This window comes from Salmo trutta, chromosome 2 (genome assembly GCF_901001165.1).
Source record: "Salmo trutta chromosome 2, fSalTru1.1, whole genome shotgun sequence".
Taxonomy (NCBI): domain Eukaryota; kingdom Metazoa; phylum Chordata; class Actinopteri; order Salmoniformes; family Salmonidae; genus Salmo; species Salmo trutta.
Genome location: NC_042958.1, coordinates 60,550,250 through 60,576,835, shown reverse-complemented (window position 1 = coordinate 60,576,835; position 26,586 = coordinate 60,550,250). Strand labels below are relative to the sequence as shown.

General features: G+C 42.0%; 1 protein-coding gene and 1 long non-coding RNA gene across 4 annotated transcripts; both read left to right on the top strand.

The window, feature by feature from the left end:
- Window positions 1-25: 25 nt before the first annotated feature.
- rnf40 (ring finger protein 40) lies at window positions 26-13,154 on the top strand. Of its 3 annotated transcripts, none has more exons than XM_029709316.1 (20): window positions 26-116; window positions 2,085-2,233; window positions 2,329-2,496; window positions 2,610-2,835; window positions 3,111-3,308; window positions 3,967-4,088; window positions 4,261-4,407; window positions 4,721-4,795; window positions 5,021-5,140; window positions 6,963-7,142; window positions 7,810-7,945; window positions 8,280-8,401; window positions 9,302-9,561; window positions 10,572-10,689; window positions 10,880-11,029; window positions 11,471-11,683; window positions 11,966-12,091; window positions 12,275-12,415; window positions 12,654-12,755; window positions 12,902-13,154. In XM_029709316.1, exons 2-20 carry the CDS (start codon window positions 2,096-2,098, stop codon window positions 13,076-13,078), a joined length of 2,919 nt encoding a protein of 972 aa, XP_029565176.1. In that variant the 5' UTR covers window positions 26-116; window positions 2,085-2,095; the 3' UTR covers window positions 13,079-13,154. The 3 variants fall into 3 exon arrangements, with proteins under 3 accessions (XP_029565176.1, XP_029565159.1, XP_029565168.1); XM_029709299.1 differs by having other exon boundaries at window positions 54-159; window positions 12,902-13,078; XM_029709308.1 differs by having other exon boundaries at window positions 115-224; window positions 12,902-13,078.
- Window positions 13,155-14,404: 1,250 nt separating this feature from the next.
- LOC115159502 (uncharacterized) lies at window positions 14,405-26,308 on the top strand. The gene is made up of 5 exons (XR_003868899.1): window positions 14,405-18,607; window positions 23,228-23,326; window positions 23,436-23,579; window positions 23,750-23,798; window positions 23,988-26,308. It is a non-coding gene; the product is annotated as an uncharacterized LOC115159502 (long non-coding RNA).
- The last annotated feature ends 278 nt before the right edge of the window (window positions 26,309-26,586 follow it).

The window sequence follows — 26,586 nt, the reverse complement described above, 5'->3', positions numbered from 1 at the left end:
AAAAAACTGCGAGGAACTGACTACAGGACCTTTGATTTTGATTAAACAACTATCTCATCGGTACACTTACCGTGCCGTACAGGAAGCTGCTTAAATAATTGCTGTCGTCATCTCCGGTTAGTGACTATGTTTTACAAATTATTTTTTTATCTGGTGAAGGTTTGTGATATTTCGTAGTGATCTTGAAATAAAAACGTGTGATTGCATGTAGTAAACATTTCAAGGTGATTCGAGTACATATGCCGTATAACTGTAATTTGCTTGCCGGCTAACGTTAGCATTCATTACAATTAGCATTAGCCTGTTAGCTAGCTAGATTCTTTCAAACGTTAGCTATACTAGCTAGTAAAATATACACTGTATAAAAACGTATGAGGACACCCCTTCAAATTAGTGGATTCGGCTAATTCAGCCACACCGGTGTATAAAATCGAGCACATAGCCATGCAATCTTCATAGACAAACATTGGCAGTAGAATGGCCTTACTGAAGAGCTCAGTGACTTTCAATGTGGCACCGTCATAGGATCCCACCTTTCCTTCAAGTCCGTTAGTCAAAATTTCTGCACTGCTAGAACTACCCTGGTCAACTGTAAGTGCTGTTACTGTGAAATGAAAATGACTTAAGGGCAACAGTGGCTCAGCCTCGAATTGGTAGGCCACACAAGCTCACAGAACAGGAGTGCTGTAGTGCGTAAAAATCATTGCCTCTGGAAGCAATGTCAGCACAAGAACTGTTCCTCCGGAGCTTCATGGAATGGGTTTCCATGGCTGAGAAGCTGCACCCAATCCTAAGATCACCATACTCAATGCCAAGCGTCGGCTGGAGTGGTGTAAAGCTTGCAGCCATTGGACTCTGAAGCAGTGGAAACGTTCTCTGGAGTGATGAATCATGCTTCACCATCTTGGTTTGGCGGATGCCAGAAGAATGCTAACTGTAAAGTCTGGTGGAGGATGAATAATGGTCTGGGGCTGTTTTTCATGGTTCGGGCTAGGCCCCTTAATTCCAGTGAAGGGAAATCTACAGCATACAATGACATTCTAGACGATTCTGTGCTTCCAACTTTGTGGCAACAGTTTGGGGAAGGCCCTTTCCTGTTTCAGCATGACAATGGCCCCGTGCACAAATCGAGTTCCTTTCAGAAATGGTTTGTTGAGATCGGTGTGGAAGAACTTGACTGGTCTGCACAGAGCCCTGACCTCAACCCCATCGAACACCTTTGGGATGAATTGGAACGCAGACTGCGAGCCAGGCCTAATTGCCTGACCTCACAAATGCTCTTGTGGCTGAATGGAAGCAAGTCCCAGCCGCAATGTTCCAATACCTAGTGGAAAGCCTTCCCAGAGGAATGGAGGCTGTTATGGCAGCAAAGGGGGGGATCAACTCCATACTAATGCACATGCTTTTGGAATGAGATGTTCGATGAGCATGTGTCCACATACTTTTGGTCATGTAGTGTACGTTAAGCATGCAACTACCGCTATTTAGGTAGCTAACATGGATAGCTACTCTGCCAAGTTTTGAATGCCCACTTTGCAAGTTTACATATTCCACACTTCAGAAATGGAATAGCTAGCAAGTTAGCTAGCGGGACATTCTGGCCTTCATTGAATTGGCATATACAAATCTGAATTAATTTGCCAACTTAAGCAATTGTAAACAATCCACATCAATTATTTGTAGTTATATACCAGATAGTAGTTAGCTTCAGTAACATTTTCTAAATTTAACTTCACAAGTTGGTGACACAATGACAAAACCCTGGTGTTGACACGGGGAGATGATGTGGCTCAGTTGGTAGAGCATGGTGTTTGCAACGCCAGGGTTGTGGGTTCGATTCCCACGGGGGACCAGTACGCGGAAAAAACATTTTTTTTTATGAAATGTATGCATTCACTACTGTAAGTCGCTCTGGATAAGAGCGTCTGCTAAATGACTAAAATGTAGATGTACAAAAATGATTAGTCTTGTCATTATATCTCTTCGTTGAGTCCATAGGCAGCTGACAAATGAAGTTGTTCAAACGAAATGCCCCCTTTTCATCGGCTTTGTGTCCTAAAACAGCTGTCACGCTTTTGTTGCAGAAGCAACAACCATGTCTGGCACCGGGGGAGGGAAGCGAGCCTCAGGTGGGGACAGCTCCCCTGGTCCACCTGAGAAGAAGTGTAAAAAAGAGGAAAAGACCACCACCACTCTCATTGAGCCCATACGCATTGGGGGAGTGTCCTCTACGGTTAGTCGGCGTCTTTTTGTCACCCACAACTGGGTCTTAACCATACAGGAGGGATGATTTAATTGATCTAATTCATTATCACGTGACATCTGCAGGAGGAGATGGACATGAAGGTGATCCAGTTTAAGAACAAAAAGCTGAGTGAGCGTCTGGAGCAGAGGCAGACCATGGAGGATGAGCTGCGGGAGAAGATCGAGAAGCTGGAAAAGCGACAAGCTACTGACGATACCACACTGCTCATTGTGAATCGCTACTGGTCCCAGGTACGTACGTCCTACAATCATTTGCTGCCGTGAAGGAACATAGACATATTCTTAACTTAAAGTGTAAACCCACCCGCACATATACTCAATTACCCTCTTTCTCTAACTTCCAGTTGGAAGAAAATGTTCACGTCCTGCGCCAACGCATTGACCCCACGGTGGTCGACGCACCGCCCGCTACTCCTGTTTCTGCCCCTACCCCAATGGACGCGGATGGCATGGTGATCCCACCACCCCCTCCTTCAGCCCCACTCCCAGCGCCAGAACACGTGGAGCAACAGCCTCCACCACCCGACGGTATGGAGATAGCTCGTGAACCACAGCAGGACTCGACAACCGGTAAAGATGATTCCTGCTCTCTCTCAACCTTTTTTATCTACGCATATCTAGCCTCTGCTCAGAAGTAATGATACCTCTGAGTCCATTGCGTTGCCGCCGATAATAACTGGTGTGAGGTATGGCAACATCAAGCACTTAACCTTTCTATCACTTACGCCACATTTATATTGTCAATGCGTTGTAGGCCGTCTTTGTGAATAAGAATTTGTTCTCAACTGACTTGCCTAGTTAAATAAAAAACCCACATCCTAAGTCTTCTCATCCTGACTGTGTAGCCCCGCCACCCACTACTACCCTCAGTGAGAGTACCAAAGCCTTCCTCTCCACTTTGGACAACAGCAGTGAGGAGGAGCTCAGCCTGCAGTTGCGGGACAGGATGCAGTTCAGCAAGGAGGCCGCTGCCTGCATGGTCTGCGTCTTCGACAGGCTGCACAGCCGCATCGACGGCCTATGCGCCCAGATCCTGTCCGCGGGTAACTACTCAGACACGCTTATCATGACTCGGGAGTTTTTCACTTTCTGTTTGTAGCAACATGTGGGTTCTTCATTTGGCATAATTATGTGGAGGGGTTCCCAACTATGACATTCACTCTGGTGCCTAGTGTGACATTCGCCCTGGTGCCTAGTGTGACATTCTCCCTGGTGCCTAGTGTGACATTCACCCTGGTGCCTAGTGTGATATTCGCCCTGGTGCCTAGTGTGACATTCGCCCTGGTGCCTAGTGTGACATTCGCCCTGGTGCCTAGTGTGACATTCGCCCTGGTGCCTAGTGTGACATTCGCCCTGGTGCCTAGTGTGACATTCGCCCTGGTGCCTAGTGTGACATTCGCCCTGGTGCCTAGTGTGACATTCGCCCTGGTGCCTAGTGTGACATTCGCCCTGGTGCCTAGTGTGACATTCGCCCTGGTGCCTAGTGTGACATTCGCCCTGGTGCCTAGTGTGACATTCGCCCTGGTGCCTAGTGTGACATTCACCCTGGTGCCTAGTGTGACATTCACCCTGGTGCCTAGTGTGACATTCACGTTGATCTTGTGTTAAATTCCTGTAAGTCGCTTTGGATGGAAGCATCTGCTACGTGGCATATGTAATCACTAGTTGAGTAACCATAGTGACTGTGTTGTCTTTTGTCAGCGTGTGAGGATGACAGCCAGGAAGAGATGCTCCGTCTGAATCGTACTCTGCTAGAGGAGAATGGCAGACTGCAAGACCTGGCCTCCTCCCTGCAGGGTAGACACCACAAGATGTCTATGGAGGTACGTATTGGGAATGCCCACATCTCCATAGTGTCGTCTTTCAAGCTTTTGTATCCTCCTCAATGTGAATGTCTGCTAGTTCTCATCGGTGGTAATACATGGCGATTGTGTGGACTCATCCAGCCAATTTCAGAATCACATTTTTGCTCTCATCTCTACTCCTCTTTAACAGTACAACGAGCTTGTGGATAAGGTGACAAGCTCGGAGACCAAGGTGTCTGAGATGGAGACTGCTGTGGAGGATCTGCAGTGGGACATCGAGAAGCTCCGTAAGAGGGAACAGAAGCTCAACAAGCATCTGGCTGAGGCAATGGAGCAGGTGTGTAGTTTGTGTGCGTCGGTGGGTGTGTACTTAATTTACTTTGTGTGTGTAATGGAGCAGGTGTGTGTGTGTAGTTCTAGTGTCTTGTCATCGCTGATGTCACTGTGTGTGTGTGTGTGTGTGTGTGTGTGTGTGTGTGTGTGTGTGTGTGTGTGTGTGGGGGGGGGGGGGGGGTTGGTTATTGATGTCCTGCTGTATGTACATGGGTAAAATAATGTAACCACATCTATATAGCTATTGTAATATGCCTGGGTTAGTGTACTAATGTATGGGCCAAGTTCGCTAAATCATTTCTGATTGTTCTGTCCAGTTGACCTCGGGCTACTACACCACTGGCAGCTCAGGGGGGCTACCCGGTGGCCAGATCACCCTCAATATACAGAAGGTGAGTGCAGACTATTGTCCGACCATCCTATTGTCCAACCATCCTTGAGCTTCCCTTCCATCTTGTTTTGATACATTGTTGTTTCCAACCCTGTCATTTTTATTTGATTTATTAACCTTTATTTAACTAGGCAAGTCAGTTAAGAACAAATTCTTATTTACAATGACGACCTAGTGCCCAAAGTGATACAAATGAACTCCATATTGTAATTATTCTATCTGTTAGTTTGAGAGCCTGAATGCAGAGTTGGAGCAGAACCAGGAGCTGGCCAACAACCGCATGGCAGACCTGGAGAAACTACAGCAGGAGCTCCAGGAGGCTGTCAGGGAGAGCGAGAAACTCAAGGTACAACCGCATCCCCCCTCTGAGGGAATACAAGACAATACGCTGTGCATTCTGTTATGTCAGCTTAACAAAGGAGATGCTCACTATTCAGACAGTCATGAGTCAGATGTCATGTCAAGGATGATTATAATTGTAGAATAGACACAGGGGCTTCAGAAAATATTCATACCCCCTTGACTTTTTCCAAATGATGTTGTTACAGCCTAAATTCAACATTGATTAAAACATAAATATCACCCATCTATCTACACACTATCCCATAATGACAAAGTGAAAACATGTTTTCAAATTTATTCAAAATTCATTGACACTCCAAATTTAAACTCCGGTGCATCCAATTTCCTTTGATCATCCTTGAGCTGTCACTACAACTTGATTGGAGTTCACCTGTGGCCAATTCAATTGTTTGGACATGATTTAGTAAGAAACACACCTGTCTATATAAGGTCTCACAGTTGACAAAGCATGTCAGAGCAGAAGCTATACCATGAAGTCCAAGGAACTACCCATAGATCTCTGAGATAGAATTGTGATAAGGCATATATCTGGGGAAGGGTATAAAACAATTTCGACAGTGTTGAAAGTTTCCAAAAGCGCTGTGGTCTCCATCATTGGGAATATATGGTCGTTCGATCAAACTGCGCAACCTCAATGGAGGCGACCAAGAACCCAGTGACCACTCTGACAGAACTACAGAGTTCCTTCCTTGTCAGAAGGACAAGACTCTACAGCGCTTCACCAATCTGGGCTTTGATAAAAAGGCACATGACAGCACGCCTGGAATTTGCAAAAAGGCATGTGAAAGACTCTGAGAACATAAGGCAAACTATTCTTTGGTCTGATAAGACAAAAATGTAACTCTTTGGCCTGAATGCAAAGCACTATGTCTGGAGAAAACCAGGCACAACTCATCACCCATCTAACACCATCCCTACCGTGAAGCATGGTGGTGGCAGCATCATGCTATGGGGATGCTTTTCATTGGCAGGGACTGGGAGACTGGTAAGGATAGAGGGAACAATGAATTGAGCCAAATACTGGCAAATCCTTGATGAGAACCTGCTTCAGAGTGCAAACGACCTTAGACTGGGGCGAAGATTTATGTTCCAACAGGACAATGACCCCAAGCATAAAGCCAAAGCAATGCTGCAATGGCTTCAGAACAAAATGTGGAAATTGTTGGGTGTGTTTGGTTCTAAACAATGTTCCAAGTTTAACCCAGAATCTAACAGGTGGAACAGCTTAAGCCCAGACTTGAATCCCATTGAACATTTGTGGAAAGACTTGAAGATTGCTGTTCACCGCCGCTCCCCATCTAACTTAACAGATCTTGTGAAAATTTGCAAGGAACAATGGGAGGAAATCCCAAAATCCAGATGTGCAAAGCTGATACAGACATACAGATGACTCAAAGCTGTAATCGCTGCCAAAGGTTCTTCTACAAATCATTGACTCCGGTGTAAATTACAGATTTCTTTATTTCATTCTCAAGAAATTAGCAACATTTTCGAAAAATGTATTTTTACTTTGTCATTATGGGGTATTGTGTGTATTTTTTTTGAATTTGGGCTGTAACACAACAATGGGGAATAAGTCATGGGGTATGAATACTTTCATAAGGCACTAAACACTTAAAACAATTATAAACACTAACATTTTATGTTATGATCACTGAATGTATACTCTATGTCATTTCTTGGCCAATGTTCCTTTGTCTGTTTGCTCTATCCCAAATGAATTGCAGTCATTTAGTTTTTCACTATGTCCCAAGGTGTCTTACAGTGTATGGGGGGGTAATTCACTCACTTAACTCCCTTTTCAGTTGGACCTGAAAAATATTCCGGAGGATGTGGTGAAGGAGACCGCCGACTACAAGTGCTTGCAGTCCCAGTTCTCCCTGCTCTACAATGAGTCTTTGGGGGTGAAGACCCAGCTGGATGAGGCCCGGGCCCTGCTCCTCACCGCAAAGAACGCCCACCTCAGACAGATAGAGCACATGGAGGTCAGGAGCACTGGTTTTGCAGAGAGCGGCTATTTAGAAGGTTTTACTTGCAATGATTATGATCCATGGTTAATTTACCTCCCTTAGTTGAATGGACTGATTGTCGCTCTGCATAAAATAATCTGACAAATTACTAAAGTGTAGGAGGGAGCCACTGATTTTAAAGTAACAAACATTTCAGCATATCAGATCTGGGTTCAAATAGTATCCCCCCCACCCCTGCTTGGGGTACCAGATGTTTAGCAATTTTGGGACTATTCCATTGTTTCCAGTATGCCAGGGAAACTCAATCAAGTGCAGCTAAAGTATTTGAAAGAAAACAAATACTATTTGAACCCAGGTCTGGCAAGTATATCATGAATACACTAGGAATATATGTGGTTAGAAAGGTATTTTGTACAGCCCGGATTACAGAGGCCCGGGGAGCTGACTAGCTCTGCATTCCACAAGGGTATGTCATTGCCATGGCTACAGTGCCTTGTGTTTGGGCAAAACATGACCAATTTGGCGTAAGCAGAAACAGACAGGCTCTCTTTATATGCTTGGAAAGTGGATCGTGTCACACTCAGTAAAAACTGGCCAAAACTAGTCAGGACGTCAGAGGATTGGTGTGACGTTGCCGTTGGACTGCCGCCAACAAAAGCTGTGGCGTTTGTCATCTGTTCAGAGCGACGAGCTGTCCCTACAGAAGAAGCTCCGCACGGAGGTCATCCAGCTGGAAGACACGCTGGCCCAGGTGCGCAAGGAGTACGAGATGCTGCGCATCGAGTTTGAGCAGAACCTGGCGGCCAACGAGCAAGCAGGTAACGTCTCATCTCCACAACACCTCTCACTCCCGAGGCTTGTTTCTATCATTAACAGTTTCCCATAGAAAGCAAAAGTTTCTCCGTGAGAATCTTGAATGGATGATTGTCAGTCTTAATCCTTTTTCCCCTTCCCTCTAACCAAGGATGTTGACTGTGTTTGGGATGAATGTCCTATCCTGTTATCACTATCCATATTGCTCACTAGTTTGGCGATACTTCACAAGTTTAGCACACGCAGGCTACAGTCAGACAAGACAGCGGCTCTGACTGAAACGCACGGTCGTTGTTTCCTTATCAACCCTTCTGTCCACCTTTTTGATCTTTCCCTCAGGCCCAATCAACAGAGAGATGCGCCACCTCATCAGCAGCCTCCAGAACCACAACCACCAGCTGAAAGGTGACGTGCAGCGTTACAAGCGGAAGCTCCGAGAAACCCAGATGGAGATCAACAAGGTAGGGCGGCGGATCCTCTACTTGAGACCAATAGACATTCTTCTGAATATATATTTATACTTATATTAAATTAAATTCTGCGTATTTAATCAATATATGACCAGGTCAGGATAAACTCTGGACAAGAGTGCTGCTACCCGACCTGAGCCCGACAGGCCCCGACATTATACATCGGGTTAGGGCCGGGTAGGGCCAGTTTGTTTTCATCGGTAACAAGGGTACGGATGGCGCTTGGCTATCACTAACATTTTGAAGCTGAGCCACTTCCGTGTGCTCTGCAGCGCAGTATAGTCATATCTGACTAAGATAATAACATGGCGTCAGAAGTACTTCAACCTCGTCAAATATAAAACGGGAGAGATTATTTCACAGGAACTAATGGTCCTTGAGTTGTGTCGGAGTTTAGAGTGACGAAAAGTAGCAAACTGCTAACTGCTCTCTCGTGTCTCTTCGTTGAGCAGAGCAACCCAAGCGGATACGTTGCTATGGATACTTAGACTCAGAGCTTCAATGAGCTGAGTGCAGGGAGCAAGTGACAGATGGAGAGGAGCAGCTAATGGATTTACTAATGGAGGAAGTTATTTCTGGTTTCGGGCAGGGCCTTGAATTTGCCAGAATCAATCGACCTGGGTAGGGCCTGAATGTCGTGGGCATGGGTAGTGCTCGCTTAAAATTAATCCCCCTGCGGGGCTCTACTCTGGACCCTTATTATAGGCTAACTAGAACCTTGAGTTTGCCCTGGTGAGGCGGTTCGGTCATGTGGTTCAACAAAACTTGAGTTGCACAATACTTGGTTAATAGATGAGTATCAACGTGACTTATTTGAATCATGATATTTGCTATGAAAATCAGTGATCAACGCGATTGATGTCCCAAAACCATTTTCTGTCCCTTTGTCAGCTGCGGTGTCAGAGTGGTGACACCGGGCTTCTGTCGTTGGAGGAGCCGGTGAGCGACAGCCTGGAGGTGAAGAAAGAGGAGGATGAAGACCAAGAGGAGGAGGAGGAGAGGAGGAGGGAGCTGGAGAGACAGCGGGCCCGGGAGAGAGAGAGGGAGACTGAGAGGGAACGAGAGAGGGAGCGAGAAAGAGAGCGACAGCGCAGCGAGGAGTTGAAGAGGAAAGATTCGGACACCCTGAAGATGCTGAGGGCGGAACTTAAGTATGTTTTGTTTTTGGTTATAGAACCCACAACTCCCCTTTTCATATTATACTGAATAAAGTAGGGGCGTGCAGATCTGTTCATACTCGTATTTGTAATTCGATCCGTTTTATCACACTTGATACTCGTTATCAGATTTACTTGTGATCGGAAAACCTGGAAGTGACCTTTAAATGCCGGTAAAGCCTATACAGGAAGTGTGCATCACTGCACTATCACTCAGAGTGCATCTCAGAGCACATCGTTATGTTCCTTCACACATTGTTCAAAGTTAAGAAATTATCCTGACAGCTGAAAATGCATATGATTGACTGACTTAATCCTATTCAATTATCAACAAAATAGGCTAATATATAATGCATGGCTGGCTACTGCTGCCTGCATTTATTCCAGACCCAGATTTAGTTGAAAGTAATTTGCATGCCTCATATTTAAAAAAAAATAATAATAATAATAATAATTAAAATAAATAAACTTTCAAAAGGAGCAAAAATGTTCTCTCCCTACACTTGTGCCACAACATTTGTACAATGAAAATTAACTATCTGCATTTGTCATTTTCAAACGTGGAAATGCCTGGGCGAGGAAAAAATTATAATAGCAAGCATGGGCTTAGCTCGCGACATAACGACAAAGACAGCGGGAGCGGCAACTTGTTCTCATCCAGTTATGGCAGCAGGCTCAACCCACTCCCCGCCCGTTTCTTGACAGACAGCCAAACTAGCCAGTTGAGTAGTACTATTTATAGTACACAATGCTTCATTCACACTGTTTGAGAGTTGTGTGCTGGCAGCTGACAATGACTTTTTCCCCAATCACTGATAATTACAGAAAATACTCATCATATTCAGAAAATTCACCATATCTGTTAAGATACTCGTTTTGTCCGATTACTCGGCACACCCCTAAAATAAAATATACTCTCATATAGTAGAAGACCTTAACACATTGTCTTATTCTAAAGTTAGGTAATGCTAACTCTTCTACTGTTCGTTCTCCTTTCCCCTCAGGAAAGCCCAGGAGTCTCAGAAGGAGATGAAACTACTTTTGGACATGTACAAATCAGCTCCCAAAGAGCAGAGGGACAAAGTGCAGCTTATGGCAGCAGAGCGCAAGTCTAAAGCCGAGGTTATATTTAAAAAAAATCTAAAATCTCACATGTAAAGTTAAATGGTATTTGTTGGGTCCTGTTACTTTGTATTTCTTGTATTCTGTATAAAAAAATTGGAATTGCCTATAAAATCTTGGTCATAAATAAGTCAATTCATGTGCCTATGTTTCAGTCCATGTGTTACATCTAAATCCCCCTGCGTCCCAGGTGGATGAGTTGCGGGTGCGCGTTCGAGAGCTGGAGGAGAGGGAGAGGAAGGAGAGCAAGAAGCTGGCTGATGAGGACGCTCTCAGGAAGATCCGTGTGGCAGAGGAGACGATCGACCACCTACAGAAGAAGCTCACTGCCACCAAACAGGTACTGTATATCCACTACACATTCAAAACTGTTGCAGAGGTGTTGAATATGTTAAATATCACAATTGCAGTGGGTTTGCCTTGGCTTTGCCATTGCTTTTTTTTTTACCAGGGATTTCAATGGAATTTGATTTTCTTAAGGAATCTTGACGCCGATAAGTGAGGTGTTACGATTCAGGGGTATTTGAATTACATTAGATGTCATTGTGAAGTCAGTTGATACATGTTAGTTACAATTACATTGTGCGATCCATTCGGGATACATTGCAAGGTAACACTGTGTGACCTAATGTGTTTTCATCTGCCGTATTGTACCAGTTCTCTCTCTGAGATTTGACCTCAATTAAATGAAACTACATAACTAACAGTAAAAATAACATATCCAACTCTATTCCACCACCACCCCCCCCCCCCCCCCCCCGTACCGCTCCATTGTGTCCAGGAGGAGGAGGCCCTACTGAGTGAGATGGACGTGACGGGCCAGGCCTTTGAGGACATGCAGGAGCAGAACAGCCGGCTGATGCAGCAGCTGAGGGAGAAGGACGACGCCAACTTCAAGCTGATGTCGGAGCGCATCAAGTCCAACCAGATCTACAAGCTGCTGAGGGAGGAGAAGGAGGAGCTGGCTGACCAGGTGCTCACCTTCAAGACCCAGGTGAGAGAGACTGTGGAGGATGAACTGTCACTATCGTGTGTGTTTATCTTACAAAGCAGTGGATGTAAAACAGGTGCATAACTCATTTGGCAAGGGAGACTGTTTTATTTATTAAGAGACCCGTGGGTCAAAAAATAGCATATCTTGGGCTGCATGTTGTGCATCCCTGATGGCTATTGAAATAAAAAAAAAAAATTTGATAGTAGTCCTGATAATGCTTGTGTTTCTGAGCTAATGAGGAAACGGGTCTGATTGATTGGTTCCCCTTGCTGTCTGTCACAGGTGGAAGCCCAGTTATTGGTTGTACAGAAGCTGGAGGAGAAAGAGGGCATCCTCCAGAGCTCACTGACCAATCTGGAGAAAGAGTTGGGAGTTCGCATACAAGCACTAGAACTCAACAAGAGGAAGGTAGCAAAACAATACTACTTACAATTTTAAACTCCCCTTCTTCCACAGTTACCTTACCAGTACTACTACTCATAGTACTACTACTTTTACTATTGATATTGTAATAATAACACAAAAGGGAATAACAATACCACTGTTATTAAGGCCAATAGTATCTGAGTGTCTCTTGCCCCTCCATCTCAGGCGGTGGAGGCAGCCCAGCTGGCTGAGGACCTTAAAGTGCAGCTGGAACACACCCAGTCCAAGCTGAGGGAGATCCAGGTATCTGTGTCTGAGAACCGCAACGCCAGAGAGAGGGAGTTGGGCAACCTCAAAAGAGCGCAGGTACACACAACTACTGACAAGTCTGTCCTTCCTAGATATGTATCCTTTATTTAACCAGGTGAGTCTCATTTTAAACGTGAATATATATTTTTCCCCCGAGGGAGCTCTGATGTTAATTTGTCAAACCCCTAAAAGCCTTCGGGGGAATACAGTGGGAAGGGTCATTTTGAGTGTGAATGTTAACTGTAGGTTTAATCTAGGCTACTAAAGTATTCGACTGTGTCTGGCTGACTTATAGGAGGACCTGTCCAGGCTACGACGAAAGCTGGAGAAACAGAAGAAAGTGGAGGTGTACACTGATGCTGATGAGATCCTGCAGGAGGAGATCAACCAGTACAAGGTAATAAAAAAATACACACATCCTGGCGGAATGGCCTTGCTTTTGTTCGATCAATTACATGTGAGAAGGTTCACATGTTGCGGTATATGGGTGACCCTTTATTTTACAGCGTTAACTGTACGTTTTCTGTACTCCACACCTGGCAGGCGAAGCTGCGTTGTCCGTGCTGCAACACCCGCGACAAGGAGACGGTGCTCACCAAGTGTTTCCACGTTTTCTGCTACGAGTGTCTGAAGACGCGCTACGACACCCGACAAAGGAAGTGCCCCAAGTGCAACTGTGCCTTCGGTGCCAACGACTTCCACCGCATCTACATCACCTAACTGCTGAGGAAAAGAAGAGAACAGGGATAAGGGAGGGGAGGAAAAAAATAAATGGATGGAAGTGAGTGTGGTTGGAGAGCTTAGTTTTGTCTTTGCTTTTCGAAAGACTTTCTTATATTGCATCATTGCCGGTTGGTGCTAGTGACCAAACAGATAGTTGTGACTGAGTGAGAGTCTAAAAACCGAAGTGCACATACCAAGGTATTCTTTCATCTGGATACTCTGTTTTGTTTTTCTGTCACATCTTTGTTTTTGATCAGGTCTTGCCCATGTGGTAATTAACTTTTAACTAGGACGTTGTCGTGGCGCTGTATGATTTGTATACACTACCGTTAAAAGTTGGGGGTCACTTAGAAATGTCCTTGTTTTTGAAAGAAAAGCATTTTTTGGGGGGGGTCCATTTAAAATAACATCAAATTGATCAGAAATAGTGTACATATTGTTAATGTTGTAAATAACTATTGTAGCTGGAAACGGATGATTTAAAAAATATTATTATGGAATATCTACATATGCGTACAGAGGCCCATTATCAGCAACCATCACTCCTGTGCTCCAATGGCACGTTGTGTTAGCTAATCGAAGTTTATAATTTTAAAACGCTAATTGATCATTAGAAAACCCTTTTGCAATTATGTTAGCACAGCTGAAAACTGTCTGCTTAAAGAAGCAATAAAACTGGCCTTCTTTAGACTAGTTGAGTATCTGGAGCATCAGCATTTGTGGGTTCAATTACAGGCTCAAACTGGCCAGAAACAAAGCACTTTCTTCTGAAACTCATCAGTCTATTGTTCTGAGAAATTAAGACTATTCCATGCGAGAAATTGCCAAGAAACTGAAGATCTCGTACAACGCTGTGTACTACTCCCTTCCCAGAGCAGCGCAAACTGGCTCTAACCAGAATAGAAAGAGTGGGAGGCCCCGGTGAACAACTGAGCAAGAGGACAAGTACATTAGAGTGTCTAGTTTGAGAAACAGACGCCTCACAAGTCCTCAACTGGCAGCTTCATTAAATAGTACCCGCAAAACACCAGTCTCAATGTCAACAGTGACGAGGCGACTCCGGAATGCTGGCCTTCTAGGCAGAGTTGCAAAGAAAAAGCCATATCTCAGACTAGCCAATAAAAATAAAATATTAAGATGGCAAAAGAACACACACTGGACAGAGAATCTGCCTAGAAGGCCAGCATCCCGGAGTCGCCTCTTCACTGTTGACGTTGAGACTGGTGTTTTGCTGGTACTATTTAAAGAAGTCTGTTTCTCAAACTAGACACTCTAATGCGTCCAGCTACAATAGTCATTTACAACATTAACAATGTCTATACTGTATTTCTGATCAATTTGATGTTATTTTAATGGACAAAAAATGTGCTTTTCCTTTAAACAACAAGAACATTTCAAAGTGACCCCAAACCTTTGATCGGTAGTGTATATTGACTTCCCCAGAATCCTCCTTGAGAACACCTGTATGTGCTTGTTTCAGGTATTCTAAGAAAAGACCACTCAAGAACTGAGATTCAATCGCTGGATGCAAATCTAGTTGAGTTGTGTACAAATGCGACTCAATTCAGTAAAAATTGACTTTCTTTCATTATCGTAACGATCACGTTATGTTCTTGTGCAGAGATTTCACCAGATAATACTGCAGGGCTTGACATGAACTTTTTTTGCCACTTGTCCTTCAGACAAGTAGGACAGATTTGTTTTTTTGGTCAGAAAGCTCAAGTCACCAAAGGGTGATACTTAAAATTGTTGTATGATTCAAGGAACCACTTTACAATATAAAAATGACCATTGTTGCTACCGTATAGAGAATCAGACAAATGTAGGCTTCCCTCCGCCTATTGGCTTCTTTGCATATTCAGGCCTGTCTCAAAATAGAACACTGCCCCTTTTAGATGCACCTGGAGGATGATTGGCAATTCTTAAATAGCCCCAAAAAAATATTGCATTTACAATTCCAACCGAATACTTTTTGTCTTTAAATAATTGACAAATTTAATGAATCAGGGATCAAATGGCTACAGTAGGTTTCTTAAAATAACGGTAACTAACGAAGACGTGTTTATAACGTTGTACGGCTGAAATATTCACGTTTCAGTGGAGATTTATTGACCGCACTGTTCAATAAATGTGGAGAAAGAGTTAAGATGGAATGTCACCTTGTTAACGTCCAAAAGCGCAAGTCACTTCCCAGGCTCTTTCCATTTCACCTGAAACCCGAACATCCGGTTGTTGGGGGTTCAGCGGAGGCTACTATGAAGCTATTCTAAGATTTTAACGTCAGAATGACATGGTCAATGTTGAATAGAGGGGAATACCAGCTTTCCAATGGTGTTAGATTTATTCCTCAACTTCCAATAATAAATACATTTCAGATATGCTATCCCCAAAATAATCATTAGGTTGTGTTTATGAAGGTCTTGGCTAACATTAGACTATGATCATTTTTATTTATTATTTATTCTAAGAACACAGTAGCATTTTCATTCATTTATTTTGCTGTAGGCTATCTGTAAAAATGAGGGGAAAAAACCACAAAGCGCCACAATTGAAGTGTTACTTCATCACACAGAAACCCATTATAATTACGTTTTGGCAGGTCTTATATGGCCCGGTGCAATCCAAATTGTGTTTTTCCTGTGTTTTGTATCATTGTACAACAGCTGATGAAACAAACACTGTAAAAGTGTGAACAAAATTGATAAGTGTTATTTTCTGATAGTTCCTGGTTGAAAATACAATATACACAGGACCTTCAAATCAGCCTGTTTGCATGAGTTGGAGTTTCTGCTTGTCTGGTGACATCACCAGATGGGAAATTGGTTAATAAACCAATAACAAAGAGAGTTCCAAATCTCTCTGCTAATAACAGCAAGTTTTTCCCTCCCCACTTAGACCACTCCCAGACAGTCTTAACAAAAAATGTTGCTTGAGAAAGTTTCTTCCCAAAAATATTTTTGTTCATTTTTTAATGGAAAACTATTACAGTAAGGTACTTGTTACCCAGAAATGATTTGATATTGATATAAAAATTGCTGCACTGGACCTTTTTAAGAAAAAATGTGACTAAGAAAATGTATTTCAAAAGAACAGAGTAAGATATTTTCTGTTTTATTTTTTTACTAGAAGTTGTTGCTTTGTGGCCTCGGCTATGCTGCCGCCAGTACTCTGTGTGGAGTGCATGGAACAGCGTTTTTGGTTGGGAAAAGTTATATTTTGAAATAGAGCTCATCTCAGTTATTTGGCAAATAAAGGACATTCTGATAGATAATATAGATAAAACAATGTCCTGCATGAACCTGTAGGATGATTAGAAAATGCTGCTTTTTGGTTAAGCGTAGTTAATTACAAACGCTTCAATGTTTCTCTTTCTCTCCTCCGGCCCAAGCACATTGGCACACATGCAGGTGATTGATGGGCACAACATTACATTTCCAGGATTTTCATGCCCGTACGAACCTTGTTTGCTGACCAACAATTAGCTATAACTGGGCAAATAACTCACTAACCAGCAAGCAATATCAACAAATGTGCACATGTGGCTACAGATAGATCTGCTCAAAAGCACATTCAAATAACTTTTTTGATATTGTGATTATTATTTTTACATTTATTTTTTAACACAGATTCATCTTCTGCTTGTCTGACACTTATTTGTTTACTTGCCCCGGACAATCTGAAAGTCGAGCCTTACGATTGTCAATAGGAATCATTCGACACAAAGTTGGCAGTTTTTAGTTTGTCTCAGAATCAGCACAAAAAGGAGTGTTAAGTATCACCTTGGGCTAGATCTTCGTGCGTTAAGCCAGTTATGACCAATCCTGTTGCTACCACCTAGTGACTCAGTCACACAACATCTGCAGGTTTTAGTGCCTCATTACTGATGACATTTCAGTGGAATAGTCAGCTCATGAGTGTCATACTAAGTGGGCTGTCCCATCCAAGTCCTCCATGACTACTTTGTTTAAATGTTACTCGCACATTAGTCTCAAAACATCTGTTACAACCATATTCTGCCTTTTAATGGAACCTCTGAACACCATTTTCCTCTGTTCTGATGATTTTAACAGTATAATGAGAGCTTGGTAATGCGTTTGAAGTTAGCTCCTGTGAGAACCAAAATCATAACTGGCTTCAACAAACCACAGTGAGACTCTGGTGATCTAAAGTCAATGGCAAAAAAACATGTTATGTATCGGTTCAAAATAAGACCTCTATAATATTTTGATGTAATGTTGTGTCTGGGTATTTGGATTGGTATAAATGAGTAGAGAGTGTGGGCTCTGATTGTGTGATGTTATGAGCATACATGTCATTTGGAACATACAAGTGATCATTTTGTATTTCACAGTCTAGTGTTTTCCTAGTAAAAACTTGAACTTGTGCATCATGAGTTGAGTTGAATACATTTCCTCATCTTAGGGTTTTCTGACCTCTTCTAAACATTTTGGGAGGTCAATAATGAATGGGAAAGCATTTGATCTTGCTAAAAAAAAAAAGCAGAAGTATCAAATGTACACGAGTCTGTGAGTGTTGCAGTTCTGTTGTGCACCTAATATTTGGTTGCCCAATACTGTATATAGGAGGAGGGGTTTTGCGTTGTGTTTTTACAGATGTTGCTCCTTCCTGAGGATGGTTAAAAAAAAAGCACGCTCCTTTGACAGTCAAAGTGTTACATATGCATACAACCATATGACCATACAAAATAATATATACCATACATGTATACAACAAATATGAGAGAGCGAGAAAAAAATAAAATAAAAAAAACTGCAACAGTTACAGAACTCATGTGAACCAAGATGAGGATCCTCTTCTGTAATTGTATTAATTTCCCTGTAGTCTTTCTCAGAAAAATACAACTTTGCATCACAAAAGTTCCTCTTCTGTGAAGTTTTAAACAACCCTGAACGTATTCAACCCCAGTGTAAAGTGCTTTTCTTCACTGCTTATGGGATCCATATGCAACGGCCAGATACTTGTATTTTTTGGCAGTGCTCAGTGAATGACGTGACAGGCGTGGTAATAACAATGAGAACACAATTAATTCCAGATCTTTACAGACTTTGCCCTCCGAAGTTGTCTAAGGGAAAATCAAAAAGGGTGCGGTCGTGGTATTTTAGTTCTGCTGGTTGAAATATACATATTGTGAATGATCATTGACATTTTTCGCTTTACTACAATAAACGAAAGTAAAATGTTCTATCATTCTAAAGTGTTCTGCCTGTCCGGACGGCTGTGCTCTGCGCGCAGTACTCAGAATGTGAGTACAGTACATAGGAAATGACTCATAGGAGTTGAACTGTTAGCGTGGGTGTGTACTCTATTAAAACAAGGCTCAGACTACTCCGGGTGACTCATTGTGAGGCTAGCTTTTCCATGGTGAAAAACAAAACGGGCTTTTCATCAGATGAACTTTCGGGAATTTCGTTTATACAAGAACCATGGCTTCAAACATTATCTGTGCGCTTTGTGGACTTGTCATTGCGACTGTAGCGAACTTAAACGGCGTGAACGGGCAACAAAGTAAGTAAAATCCTTTTAATTTAACTTGTATGGATATAGATAAACTTGAATCATATTAAATATTATCCTTTGATCTATGTAAGGCAAAGACAAATGTTTATATCATTTTCGATCTCAATACTATATTTTAAATGCGAAGAAACGTTATTTTATCAAACTTTTAATCGCATGGGAATTCGTGTTTCATTGACCATCATGGAATCATCGCATGGCTACTCAAATGGAGTCTGATAGAAGAAAGGGTTGCTTATGGAGTTGCTTCCTCTACCAGCTGCCTTCTCACCGGTTCCGCATTCCAATCGCCTTATTTCACTCCATCCATGCCCATGGGTGAAAAGGACAGACCTGATTGACGGGACACTTATAGTTGGCAAATCATTATAATTTCTTTACTTTCTTGAGAGGTAAAAGTAAACTAAAATTGTGGACTCCAAAAATATGTATATTTTTAATGGTGACTTTGAACTTGACAATATAATTCTTCCCATTCCCAGCACAAGAATAATTCAATTATTGGGGTTATTTTCTAGGGTGGCTCTTATTGCTGAGTGGACATCAGACAAAACTGTATTATGTCTTAAATGCATGTGAGACTGTTTCATTATTGACCAGGGCAACAATATAGCTAATGCTGAAATGTTGTTTCATCCAGGCCCCAAGGGTGAATTTAGGATTTTGCAGGTGGTGATGCTGTCACTACCCAAAATGTGTTGATTGCTTATGTTCACACATCAATTTTAACATTACCAGTCCTGGAAGTCAGACACAGATGAGAATCCACAACACTTCCTGATAACATGCATAATCTGCTTCTTCATGAATAGTATCTTACCATGGAAACTCCAACTGATTGTTTGATACTGTAGATTTAATGCAAGCGTTGACTTGTCTCCAATTTCCTGCACACCTTTGTCTTACATCATTGTGTCACTCAGTTCTGACCTTTTATGGTATTTTTTCATTTAGTTTCAAAGCAGCTGATGGGCAATTCCACGGAACACCACTCAGACTCTGATTTTTCACTTTAAAATGTATGCCAAACAAAAGCAATTGATGCACAAGGACTACATTGAACGATTTACGTACAACATTTCACAAAAACACATTTACTGGAAGAACTGTGCAGATGCAAAGTTTGGTAACAGAATTACGGCAAACTTTCCTTCCGTTTTTTATGCGACCTAATTTTCAAAAAACTGTTAAATATCTGCTCTGAATTAAGATTCAAAGATATCTGCAGAACGAATGGGGTATCAGCTATTAGATGACACCTTGAGTTAGAAAAAAACTATTTTGGTTATTAAACTTTAGTAAGTGAAGTGGATTTACACCCGTTAACAGAATTATGGTAATGGTTTTATATCATGGGTCTGTACTACACAGAAATGCAGAATTCTGCATTCTGTTCATGTTGATGTATCCTGAAAAAGGTACACAAAGGTAGAAATACGCAATATCATCCTTTGCATATATGGGTAATATTCTACACACTAGCTATTATTCTAAAAAGATCCGCCCCCAAACAAGACCCAATTTGGTTGGTCCGGACCAGACCAAATCTGAACCAATCATAGACGTCCATGTTTCACAAGTTTGGACATCACAGTACAGCACAGTAAAGTACAGTAGAATACAGTAGAGTAAAGTATAGTTCAGTACAGTACATTATACTGTCCTCTACTCTAGTGTGCTCTACTGTACTATACTTCTCTTTACTGTAATCCACTGTGCTTTACTCTACTTCTCTTTACTGTACTGTAATCTACTGTAATCTACTGCGCTTAATTATACTCTACTTATCTTTGCTGTACTGTACTGTACTGTACTTCTCTGTACTCTATTCTACTGTACTGTACTGTACTGTCCAAACTTGTGAAACATAAACGTCTATGATTGGTTCAGATTTGGTCCGGTAACAAACCATTTTCTCAAAGTACATTGCTCATGTGGTTTATATGCTGAATTACAAAGTCACAAATCACTGGCTAGACCTCTAACCACTTGTGTGGCCTTCGAGCTCAAGGAAGAGGAAACTGTAGGCTTTATCTCATTGATACTTTACATCCCTTCAATGAGTGAAGATATTGACGTGGAAATGTCAAACCTGACAAGCAGTGTCAGAGTAACCCTAACTCTGAAAAGTAACAGGTTTTTCATCACATTATCTATGCTACGTGCTGTGATCACTACATTGAATATACCATCAGGCTTTATTCTTTACCGGGTTGAATTAACATTGCAGACCCTTTCTTCCATACTTAATCACCTTAGATATAAATTGACACATGCCTCTTCGAAATGAGTCTGGTACTGCTGTCTGTGGGTTCTCTAAAAGGATATGAGGTTTCCGGTGTAGTGTCTCTCAAGGGACATACTGTAGACATTTTCTATCCAGTCTATGTCATGTGTGTCTGTCAGTTCACTGCTGTTATGGTAATGTTTACTCCCAGTCTCACCACACCTTCTCTAGAAGTCAAACACACCAAAACAATTTCAGAACCTCATCTTGACACATCCTGCCATTCACACACAGCGTCTCACCATGCTTGTGCACGCAAAGCCAATGAGTAATGTTCATTTGCATATTAAGTGCATCAGTACGAGAAAATCAAAGGAATTCCCCAACTCATTTCATAAGAAGAGGAAACACACAGTTTCTCGGATCTTCTCTATTTCTTTGGACTTGATGTCATACGATTTCTTTATCATTGGGCAAAACAATTCCTTTCTCAGACCGCGGACTAAGTGCATACCTTTTTATTGGCAGGTTTTAAAAACATCTACAATAAGATAAATCATACTTACAGTGGGGGAAAAAAGTATTTGATCCCCTGCTGATTTTGTATGTTTGCCCACTTACAAAGAAATGATCAGTCTATAATTTTAATAGTAGGTTTATTTGAACAGTGAGAGACAGAATAACAACAAAAAAATCCAGAAAAACGCATGTCAAAAATGTTATAAAATGATTTGCATTTTAATGAGGGAAATAAGTATTTGACCCCTCTGCAAAACATGACTTTGTACTTGGTGGCAAAACCCTTGTTGGCAATCACAGAGGTCAGACGTTTCTTGTAGTGGGCCACCAGGTTTGCACACATCTCAGGAGGGATTTTGTCCCACTCCTCTTTGCAGATCTTCTCCAAGTCATTAAGGTTTCGAGGCTGACGTTTGGCAACTCGAACCTTCAGCTCCCTCCACAGATGTTCTATGGGATTAAGGTCTGGAGACTGGCTAGGCCACTCCAGGACCTTAATGCGCTTCTTCTTGAGCCACTCCTTTGTTGCCTTGGCCGTGTGTTTTGGGCCATTGTCATGCTGGAATACCCATCCACGACCCATTTTCAATGCCCTGGCTGAGGGAAGGAGGTTCTCACCCAAGATTTGACAGTACATGGCCCCGTCAAATGATGCGGTGAAGTTGTCCTGTCCCCTTAGCAGAAAAACACCCCCAAAGCATAATGTTTCCACCTCCATGTTTGACGGTGGAGATGGTGTTCTTGGGGTCAGAGGCAGCATTCCTCCTCCTCCAAACACGGCGAGTTGAGTTGATGCCAAAGAGCTCCATTTTGGTCTCATCTGACCACAACACTTTCACCAGTTGTCCTCTGAATCATTCAGATGTTCATTGGCAAACTTTAGACGGGCATGTATATGTATTCTTGAGCAGGGGGACTTGCAGGCGCTGCAGGATTTCAGTCCTTCACGGCGTAATGTGTTACCAATTGTTTTCTTGGTGACTATGGTCCCAGCTGCCTTGAGATCATTGACAAGATCCTCCCTTGTAGTTCTGGGCTGATTCCTCACCGTTCTCATGATCATTGCAACCCCACGAGGTGAGATCTTGCATGGAGCCCCAGGCCGAGGGATATTGACAGTTCTTTTGTGTTTCTTCCATTTGCGAATAATCGCACCAAATGTTGTCACCTTCTCACCAAGCTGCTTGGCGATGGTCTTATAGCCCATTCCAGCCTTGTGTAGGTCTACAATCTTGTCCCTGACATCCTTGGAGAGCTCTGTGGTCTTGGCCATGGTGGAGAGTTTGGAATCTGATTGATTGATTGCTTCTGTGGACAGGTGTCTTTTTTACAGGTAACAAGCTGCGGTTAGGAGCACTCCCTTTAAGAGTATGCTCCTAATCTCAGCTCGTTACCTGTATAAAAGACACCTGGGAGCCAGAAATCTTTCTGATTGAGAGGGGGTCAAATACTTATTTCCCTCATTAAAATGCAAATCATTTGATAACATTTTTGACATGCGTTTTTCTGGATTTTTTTGTTGTTATTCTGTCTCTCACTGTTCAAATAAACCTACCATTAAAATTATAGACTGATCATTTCTTTGTCAGTGGGCAAACGTACAAAATCAGCAGGGGATCAAATACTTTTTTCCCCCACTGGAGGTTGCTGTCTAAAGACTATTCAGGCAGATCCGTTGTTCTCATTGACCAATGTTGAAGGAAAATAATATATACTCTCTCTCTTCCAATAGTTCATTTGTTTTGGTGAGGTAGAGGAACATTTCCCAATGAGCAAATTGAGTCACAAATTGTTGTCATTCAGACGGGTAAAAGCTGTAAGAGAATTAAGCATTGTCTCTCCATTTTATGTTTTTCTCACAGACCTATGCAGTAGTTCAGAGTTCTGGAGTTCGGACATAGACCAATGCGTATCCTGCTCATCATGCAAGCAGTATCCAAAGACCCCTTCGTGTAACACTTGTAAGTCAAATCCTTAGCTAAGGAACATTCAACCTTTATATCTTCCAACTAAATCATGGAAATAACCAATGCTTAATTGTATGCCTTCGACCAATATGTCCCCTTTCAGGCACATTTACCAAGGAAAAATCTGATGTCTGGAGACTGGCAGCCATTTCCAGCTTCTCTGTGCTGGCAGTTATTCTGGTCGCTGCAGTATTGATCATTGGAGTCATGGTGCATCGACGCAAGGCACAGAAGAGGCCCCTTCGTGGTAGGGCTCAAGGCTACCATCTCATGATAAACTAACATTGTCAGTCATGAAACGTATTGTAGCACGATGATAGAGGCACACATATGTTTGTAGCATTAAGACACATTGACCTCTTTGGGTTTTGGTGAAAATACATCAAAGAAAAACGGCATCGTCTTCTTGTTCTGCAGAACCCATTGAAGAGACAACGGGACCTCTTTACCAAGCGTAAACATTTCAGTAAGTGTGCGTTCCTCACATTTGTTGATGTGTGACCAGTCGATGATAACGGCTGTCAATTATTATACCTTATTACATATGTAAGTAGCCTACATAAGTATACGTAAATATTTCTGTACGAGTTGTAATTATGTTTTGAAATAACGGGGATGTTAAGAGGGAATTAACTAACAAATCTCTCATCCTCAGCCTCATCTTCCTTCGGACATTGATGTGACAGAACCAAGGGAACATCTTTGGATGACCAACCGAAACAGAATCATTTTTGTACAATGGATTGTACTCTGACCACAGGGTATTATTTGAGTGGAGTTTGACCATTTAATTTATTATACTGTTAGTAAAGATGTGTTCACATACACTCAGTGTGTTACGGAACGGAGCTCTCACATAGAACTGTGTTAACTAGCGCTGTCAATCCCCTATCTTGTCTGCAGTCAGACTGTACTCTGAGGAAGACAATGTAGTTAGTAAAGAGTACCTCTCACAGCTCTTTTTGAAATGATGGCCTTTGAGTAGTGATGCCAGGTTGAGCTTGTGTAGATATTCCAATAATCTATCTATCGATAAGTAAGTTGTTCAATCAATAAGTAGTTTAAAAAACAGTAGTGAACATGAGACACATCTTGAATGATGTGGATGTCTAACCATTACTGTCAGTGCTTGAACACCTATTGTTTTATTGTAGCTTATTAGGATGAATACCAACTACCGAACTGCCTCGACTTGCCATCATCAGCAGGATAAAAGTGAATACAGCACAATTGTGCTTCCTGGGCCAGGTTTCACATACTGTACTTCTATAAGAGTAAAAGGTTTCTATTTAACATCCTCATGGTAATGAAAAGTAAAAGGGAAATGTTAGATTATAAATTCATGTTGGGCACATTTTGGCAATTTGAATGTACTTTGAGGGCAATTAATCCAGTCTGTGTTTCCATGTAGGAACTATATGCACTTAGAGCTACTTAGAGCTTGTTGTTTTTAACTCATCATTTTTAAAGGAGTAGAATTCTTTTAACAGTATTGTGCACTGTACTCTCTAGGATCTTCCAATCAAAAGAGGCAAAGGGGAAAATGAGTTAACTGATTATGAAACTGCGTATTGGACATTCTTACACAGGTCATTTTACCATTATACTGTAATATGTGTGTATGCCTTGCAAACTGTCGTGATGGAAAAGTTCAAGGTGGTCCAGAATTCCGTGGGAATGTGTTTGTATAGTTCAGGGATGGGCAACTTTGATGGGGGTGGGGGCCACAAAAAATCTGAACACATCATGAGGGGCCGCAGTTGTGCCGCCACCCAATTCTACACATTTCGCAATATGGTGGAGAGAAATGTTAGCAATTTTAATTATGATATCTTACTGAGACTGACTAACAAAATCAATGGGGGCCCCCCGGGTGGTAATTTGACCACGATTACTACAAGTTTAGATAGCTGGGCGCTAGGCTAATTTACCAATCTAAAAGATGTTAGCTGACATGGGCTAGTTGAGGAACGAGAAAAACTGCTGATGCACAAACAAATTTCTAAATCGCACCATGTGTATTCTACTATTCTAACTCTCAACAGTAAGTTGAGACCCTGACTAAGCCCTTCCGCCAGTTGCCAATCCCTGGTATAGTTTATATCGTTTCTTTCTTCTTTTTGCAATTAAATCCCTCCCCGATGGACACATAGGGAAACCTTAGCGTTCTGCTCTCCACAGTTGAAACAATAGAGATGAGTCAATGCTTGTGGGACATTTTTGTTTTTAAACACTATTAGACACTGACTGCCAACCCAGGAAGGAACATTGCAGTTTAGGGAAAAACAAACTGAACCCTATTGAAATGTATAACCATGGTATAACTGTGTACTCATCTTCAAACTAACTCAGAGCACAATTTTAGGGCTTGTGTGTCAGGATAATGTGGGTGGCTGAATATGACTTAATTCATATTACTGACAATATTACTTTCTTATCAATATTAAGTGGATATGTATACCAGCAGCAAGAAAAGGGTAATTGGACAATTTTTATACAGATACTGTTTTCATATCTATTTATTTTGAATGATATATTTTCTAATGTTTATAGTTACATGTGGTAACAGCTAAATGTATGAATAAATACTGACGAAGGGACCCCTGTAAAGTTGTTTGTAAAACCTCTGACACCAGCTGACCAATTAGATTTGTTACTGAGCAATCATTTAGGGCTCTATTCAATCTGTATCGGTGAAGTGGTACAGATTGTGCAATAGCAGTGTAAAAGTAATTTCAGATTGAGCCGTCATAAGCAGCATTTACCACGAATGCAGTCTCCGCTAACGCGGAAACATAGCCTTTAAATTTCAATGACGCCGTAACGCTAAACTTCCATATTTGGATTGAATATTGCCCTAGTGAATGTACTTTTGTCATCTGTTTGGGTTATGTACATGGGTTAGTGTAGTAATAAGCATTGTTACAAATGAACTGACTTTTGTGTGTTATATAGAATAAAATTATGAATCCCGTAGATTTATTGATGTATAAACTTTATGGCCTAGATTCAATTCGTAGCACAGAGCCATGCTATAGCACGATTGAAATTTAAAGGCAATAATCCCGCGGTCGCCTTCACCTTAAACGTTGCATATGTCAGCTCAATCGGAAATGTGTGCTATAACACAAACCTTCCGCTCTACGGATTGAATCTAGCAAAGTTGTTCAACAACTGTCCAAATGCACACATTTTGCACTCACTACAACCATTGCATGGATACAGGCTTTGGTTTGGAACCAGGTACTATTGTG

What these genes read in the sequence shown, in the direction of transcription:
- rnf40 (XM_029709316.1), top strand. Translation starts at nt 2,096, where the DNA reads ATGTCTGGCACCGGGGGAGGGAAGCGAGCCTCAGGTGGGGACAGCTCC. An exon ending in CGCCCAGATCCTGTCCGCGG is followed by an intron (nt 3,309 to 3,966) that starts GTAACTACTCAG and finishes GTCTTTTGTCAG; the next exon opens with CGTGTGAGGATGACAGCCAG. An exon ending in TCACCCTCAATATACAGAAG is followed by an intron (nt 4,796 to 5,020) that starts GTGAGTGCAGAC and finishes TCTATCTGTTAG; the next exon opens with TTTGAGAGCCTGAATGCAGA.